At 42.2% G+C, this 7277-nt stretch overlaps 1 protein-coding gene across 2 annotated transcripts in view; it reads left to right on the top strand.

Moving 5' to 3' along the window:
• SIK2 (salt inducible kinase 2) overlaps positions 1-6797 on the top strand; it is a 146589-nt gene extending 139792 nt beyond the window's left edge. For both annotated transcript variants that reach the window (XM_023499464.2, XM_031961163.1), the window contains one exon: positions 714-6797. In XM_023499464.2, the coding sequence (XP_023355232.1) occupies positions 714-1329 (616 nt within the window). In that variant the 3' untranslated portion in view covers positions 1330-6797. The remainder of the gene's footprint in view (positions 1-713) is intronic.
• Positions 6798-7277: the final 480 nt, after the last annotated feature.

Below are 7277 nucleotides of genomic sequence, written 5' to 3' on the forward strand. Positions count from 1 at the left end.
GAGAGTCTCTATAATTAGGAGAGCTACTGGTCCTACAGTACATTTACTGAAACATTTACCCAGCTAGGAATAACAGGCATCAATTGTGTTCCTTCTTCCTCTAGGGTTTTTTTCTGTACTCTGCTGTGGTCAGCTTCCAGAGGGGTCATTGTAAACCAAACAAGGTGCTTGCTCAGTGTCCCAAAGAGGGAGCTAGTCAAGTATACCTTCAAGACCCATTCTCAGCCCCTCTGGAGACTAAGGAATGCATTTTGGTCAGGATTGATTCCTTCAGTCTCTAGCTTCAGAAATGACACTCACAGCTTTGAGGAAGTCCAGAGACATATCCCTGTTCAAACACTGGCTGGCTCCTCTGGGACATTTTTTGTCTTGCTAGCAGGTGGTTATTATTTGGCAGTTAGGCACAAACCTGGCCCTGCATAAGCTGGAGCCTCTGGCTACACATAGAAAGTTCTAAGTCTGAGAAGCTGAGAACTGGAGCATAGCTTTATGTCAAGAGGAAAAACTTGGGGAACCTCTCCACTTTGGCAGGAAGGGGGAGAAGTGAGGGAACATTGCTTTTTAGACATTGGTTTTAGAAGTGAGGGAAAGTTGCTATTGTTGCTTTTTTCCTGGGAAGAAAGGAGGTTGGGGAACTTGGGCTGGGTCTTCATTTTCATTAAAGATAGAGTCCCTTGAGGTATTCATTCATTCCTTTTACCCTCCTGATTCAGGCTCCATCAGAAGCGCCTCTTCCTCCAGAAGCAGTCCCAGCTGCAGGCATACTTTAACCAGATGCAAATAGCAGAGAATTCCTACCCCAGGCCAAACCAGCAGCTGCCGCTTCCCCATCAGGAGCAGCTCTCCAGTCCTCCGCCTCAGCCGCCCCAGCCTCCCCAGTTCAGCTTGGCCCAGTCGTTGAGTCCAGTCCTGGAGCCTTCCTCCGAGCAGATGCAATATGACCCCTTCCTCAGCCAGTACCGTAAACTGCAGCTACAGCCCTTGCCCTCCTCCCAGGTTCCCAACTCCCCCCCTCCACTGTCCTCCCCACTGCAGCAGCAGCCACCACAGCCGCCAGCAGCACCTCCCCCCTTAGCATTCTCTTATCAGACTCGTGAGCTGTCAGGTGCTGCCCCCCCTGAGCCAGACTATCCAACCCCCTGTCAGTATTCCATGGACCCAGCTCAGCAAAGCAATGTAGCGCCTCCGGACTCTCCCAGGAGCTCTGGGCCAAGGGAGCCCCCCTCCAGCTACGACCCGTTAGCACTCTCTGAGCTGCCTGGACTCTTTGATTGTGAAATGATGGAGGCTGTGGACCCCCAGCCCAGTGGCTATGTCCTCGTGAATTAGCCCCAGCACGCACAGTGTTCATGTCAGGAAGTGGGGCAAAGGAAAAGAGTGTGAATTTTTGTTTTTATTCCAACCTTGAAATTCACAGCTTATTTTCCTGCATTTCCCCTGGTGGGGGAATGTCAAGTTGCCCAACTGGAACCATCGGAGCCTGGCTGAGGCTGGGTGGTTAAGTTCAGCTGGCCTTGTCCACAGGAGCTTCAGAGGCAGGTACTGAATGTAGTTGTTAGGCTGAAGATTGTGCCCTTTGGGCAGATGGAGCAAACTGGAAGGAGACTCAGCAAACATTTTTGTGGGAAGAAAGGAATTCACAATTTCATTTTATACCAGGTTATACCAGTCAGTTATCAAGGGAAACCTGGCGAAAGGAAGAATGTGGCATGGCCTATTTCCTGGCAATAAAAGCAATATATTTTTCACTGAAATAAAGCAACAGAGTGTTAGGCGCTAAAAGGAAAATCAAGAATGCTTGTGGATTGTGGGTACACAGGTGATTTTTAAAGAAAGTGGTATTGTGGCATTGAATTGTGGTGTGATGAGCTTTGTTCTTTGACTAATAAGTAATAATAGTATTTCATCAATATTGGGAGAAGCTAGAGATGAACCCCAAGGTGGGCAACTCACCTCCCCGTGGCCGGAAGTGGCACATCTCCTCAGAGGCGGCGATCCCGCAGAGAGGGACCGGGCCTGCCGGGCTCGGGCCTTAAGGACTGCTGTGCTGTCAGAGCCCTGTTCTCCAGAGGTGTCCTCTGTTTCACAGAAAGGAGAAGCACCCGCAACATCACAAAGGCCGGCCCTGGGCTGCAGGAAGGGCGATTCTCGCACAGCCCCTTTGGGAGGCTCCTGGGTCTCTTAGAAAGTAATAGCTGTACTTTAAATTTATACTCTCCATCGCTAGTGGTTTATTAAGCTATTTGTCGGACAGCGGTGTGGGGTTTTAGCACACATTAAGGACAGGCCAAGTCGGCGCGGCCACCCCGTGGAGCGGTGGTGGCCCCACGCTTTCCAGCTTCTTCCATGGACGGCAGCGCCCCATCATATCCATGCTGAATCCAAAGTCACGTCAGGGGGCTGTTCCACCATGTGGGATACAGAGGGCTCGCCTCCTCTGCTGCTCTGACTTGCTTATTGGCTTGAAATGTTGAACGTATGACAGCAATATTCAAAGAACTCTGGATGTGGTAACCTTTTCACAGCAGACCATCTGCCAGTCACTTGACATTCATTAGTAGAACTTAACCTCACCTCAGACCTTAGAATTTATCAAAAATGAGTCAAAAGCAGCTGCGATTGCAAGTTTCCTGTATACCTAGAATTAGCGATTACTCATGTGGACAGTGTCATCCAAGTGTTAGAAATTCAGTATTAATTATGAGGAGTAATTAGCCCTGCCCTCAGAGTGGCTGCTCCCAAACAGAGCAGATGAGCCCCCTCCCCCCCCCAACACAGAGATTAGGGATCCTGCTATAATATATCAAGAGGCCTTTTTTCTTTGTCACAAAGTCCCACAGAGGAACAAATAGGGGATGGAAACTGAGGATACCATTTAAACCATCCCAGCCTACTTCCCCCTCCACAGTGGTTGGCTCAGTAGGGTCAGCTCATCTGTCATCATGTGCTTAACATTCTGGGCCAGGCGGACAAAGATAAGTGGCCCTAACAAAAAAAAAAAAAAAGGATAGAAGCAATTAGAATAATCTTGTCATAACTAGAAAGAACTAGTCTTCATTTCTCTAGAAAATGTGTGCAGGGAGGCAGGGTCTTTACACTCAAGGCTTACATATGTGCATAGAATTAGCAAAGGTGATCAGAGGTGCTTCTGGGTAGGACTACCTACAGGTTGTCACATTTTAAGATTCCACAGAACTTAAGCCAGAAGGAAGAAAAATTTGACATAAATAGCAACAGTTGCCTTACATTGCTTCCTGATTTGCTAGATGACATTCATTTATTTTATTCATTGTGTTCTAAGATATTGATCTCTAATTGCTTCAAGTCTGCAAACAGTTGTGGATCCTAAGTGGCTTGATATGTTTAGATTGAAGGATGGATGTGTTTTCAAAGATGTACTAGTGTTGTTCTCTGGTGTTTATGAAATTGAAATACTTTCCATTTTGAACATAGGAACCATTTCAAAGCATAGCAATTCTGTTGATTACAGAATTATATCTGTTCTTTCTCCATATCCCTTTCACTCTTGACTAAATCTCTCCAGGGGCCATTTGAGTAGCTAACTGTCCCAAAGAATCAGCATTTAATCACAGGGCACTAAAGACATCCATTCAATGGAAAAAGAAGTGGAGAAGTTATTCTGAGATTTAAAGATATGAGAGAAGGGGAGAAACAGTGCAACATTCAACAATGTGGGGCCTAAAAATATTACCAAATAACTGAGCTTGGCAGCAGAGCCTTTCCTACCTAGCTGGTCTTTGTAAACCAAATACCAGTGTTTCAGGGAGAGATCAATAAATTCCTATAACAATCTGTATTTACCGATGTTTCAGCTGATAAGCAGGGAAGATTCTTCCTACTGTTGGTTAGCTCTACATGATTTAGGTCCTTTGCTCTGTTCCTTAACCAGTGACCTGTAAACTCCATATAGTTTTCTTTAAACAAATACTAAAATAACACTAAAAGGACATAGTACCACTGTATATTGATGCTACTTTGAAATAGCTGCTTCTGTTTGCGTCTGTTTAACATTAGCAGAGTGTACACTACTGTATAGTAATTTTTAGCTTCATTATCTTGTAATAAGAGATGCCTCTGAAGAAACTTTGGTGAGATGTATATGGGGTAAAAATTTCACATGGAGGAAAGTGCAATATGTGTGTGGTACATTCTTTTTCTTTTTTTTTTTCTTTTAGATCTTGGGGATTAGTCTTTTGCTTTGGAGAAAAAAATGGCACCACTATTGAGGTGCATTTGTCTTTAGTATTTACTAAATATGATATGCTGGACCCTGTAAAGCAATTACAGTGTATTTCTAAATAAAGAGGATAGATCTACTTTTAATTCGGTGGTGGCTCAGCTGCACACCAGCAGGCCCAGAGTCGGCGCCCGCTCTGCCCCCTCCTTTCAAGCATTACTTTCCTGCCATTTTTGACTTTAAAAGATGGACAGAGGACAAAATGGATGTCTTCCCTGGTAGCCCTCCTTATCCAAGTAACAGAAAACACTTGGACTATCACCAAGAGAGATATGATTCATCCCATCCTAGTACATTTTACACCCGGGACCTCTGCATCACACCTTACCCTCAACTTGATGGGGATGAAGAAGGAGAGAAATTGAAACCATCCCTTTTGGTACTTTTCCCCCCCCTTTGGTACAGAATTAAGTAAGTATTGGGGAGGGAGGATGCTTTTTAGACTATACATCAAAACATTATTTAGGACATTGAGAGGACCCAAGGCTACAATTAAAACATGGAATTTTTTCCCTTTTAGCTTCATGATTAGTAGGTAATTCCCCTCTTGAAATCAGTTACTGAGAAAGCAGCCTGGAGCACAGCATGGCTGATTTGGAACAACCTACTGAATACTAGTATTATCTGGACCCATCGGTTAGTTATAATAATATTGGCCTTGGAAGAAATCGCCATTCAGAATGAGGTAGTAACCCTCTCCTTTGGTGGTTAAGAACCTGTAGTAGAAGTTACCTTTGTACTACTGCAAATTACCTTAGAATCATAAGATTTTTAGGTTTTGGCACTAAATATGGCTCATCCCTAAATCTTAATTTAATCCCTAAAATTAAAGGAAAAATACTTAACATTACTTAGACTCTGGGATAAAGATAATGGTATATTATTCCCAACATTTACAGTTTAGTCCTGCTGCAATTGGTTAAACTAATTTATGTATAGACTCATTGACATCCCCCAGGTAGGTGTAGGATTATGGAAAATTTTATTTCCTTGATGCAATTTCCTTTAGATATCATCAGAGCATCACAGTCAAACTACCTACATTTTAGGCTCCTAATGCTTTCTGCATGCTGTTCAGAAGTCTGTGTCAAACTCTTCTGCTTTAGCTCACTGTTTAAAATAAGTTCATGCTCTGAATAACTTACATTCCAAACCTGATGAGTCATTAACTTTTAAAAAGCAACACTGATGTCATTTACCAATATTGGTTTTACAAGTCTAGTACAATTTGAAAAGCCTACTTCCCAGTTTTAACCTTTCTTGTTCTCTACTTCTTACTTACTTATACATCAAAGGTGGGGAAAGAGATAAATATTAGGATGGAATAATGCTGTCTGCAGAATTCATTGCTCCCTCTCTACTTTGGGGACCATCATCTCATTTCAACAGACTAACTCAGAGGCAGATAATGTCTCTTCTGAGACAGTCAGTGACATTAAGCAGATGATCATCCATGATGAATGAGTATATAGCATGATTTTAAAGAGGCGATTCATATATTTATTACATCATTAAGATTCCCTGGTTTGGCCTATGTGATCCCATCTGAAGTAAGAGGGGTGGACTCAACACTTCTCAACCCTCCCAATTCTGGATACCATGTCTTCACCTTCCTGTATATCATCCCGTATTCTTGTTCTGCTACATTTTCTCCTAAGACAGTGTTCCTGTAACTTGACTTTTTAAAGTTGTCCTGTTAAAGTTTTAGAGATTTTAATTGAGGAATTTTAAACTTCAGCTAAAAAAGGTTTCAAACCCACACTTCTTCAGACAAGATTCCCCATTACTGATAAGATGTTTTGGGGAAATAAAAAATAAATAAATAAATTGCTTTGATTGGACAAAAACATCACATCCTTTTGGAGAAAAGGATGATGTTTTAAAACAGGTAAAAATACATGGTATCATCTAGAAAATGGTCCCAAACATAAGCAGTATTAAATTGACAAAAGTCATTCAAATAGTTTACCACTATATCTAAACATGGTCTAATATCTAGATAACATTCAGACTATATCTAAACGGAATTGATTTTTTACCTAGTCTGAAGCAGTTTTAGTAGAAACACAATTGTTGGCAAAATATGAAGTCATATGACAGAAAAGGAAGAATACAGCAAGAATTATATGCTACTTTCTCTACTGCAATAAAAACGAGTTATGTTTCTCTTTATGGAAAAGGACAAAATAAGCAGCTTTTATTTCTGAAGGTGATTGATTATTTTCTGAGCTGGTCTGTGAAATTTTGATTGATTGAATATTGTCTAATCATGAGTTTTTCCTTTCTTCAGTTTAGGTTTTTAAATTTTTTGATGAGTATTGATTTGGGATATCTTGAAAGCAAATCACAACTCTAATGTAAAAAAAAAAAAATCAAAATGTATTCCCCATCACCACTCAGTGTTAGGAAATTGTTGAAAATGCAGTGATCTTTGTACCAAAAGGTAATTTAATGGGGTTATTTCCTGCAAGGAAAATGTTTTTATGTGTAATCCCTATTGAATTAACAGAAAATAAAGGCAACAGTGTTTTTATTAGCACTTGAGTGAGCTGCATTTCAAAAGGGCCTGACACTCCAAGGCCCTTGGACTGATTGGTATCTGTTCCACTGGCTTAACTCCTTTGCAGTGAAGACCCTACATGGCATTGTAAATATGTTGGGGGGGAGGGGGGTGTCCTATGAGCTCCAGAGCTTATTTCAGGCAGCAAAGTAGAGTGGATAATGTGCTCTCATTGACGTCAACTGGGTAAATAATACCTCGCATGTGTTACCCTTTAAAGCAGATTGCTAACCACAGCACAAGCAGCACTACCCCACCCCCAAGGCCCCTGTCTCAACTCCACTGTACAGAGCTTTGACTGGAATCTGGATACCAAGGTGGGGCAGTCCCTCCATCATCAAGATGGAATCTGGAGAAACCCTATCAATCACTGGAGTAGAACTTGTTAGCCAGCAATGGGTTACAGAGCAACCCTCACCCACACACACAGATACAGGACTTCCTAGGAAACCTAGATGA

Source organism: Sarcophilus harrisii, chromosome 3, assembly GCF_902635505.1.
Source record: "Sarcophilus harrisii chromosome 3, mSarHar1.11, whole genome shotgun sequence".
NCBI classification, from domain to species: Eukaryota; Metazoa; Chordata; class Mammalia; order Dasyuromorphia; family Dasyuridae; genus Sarcophilus; species Sarcophilus harrisii.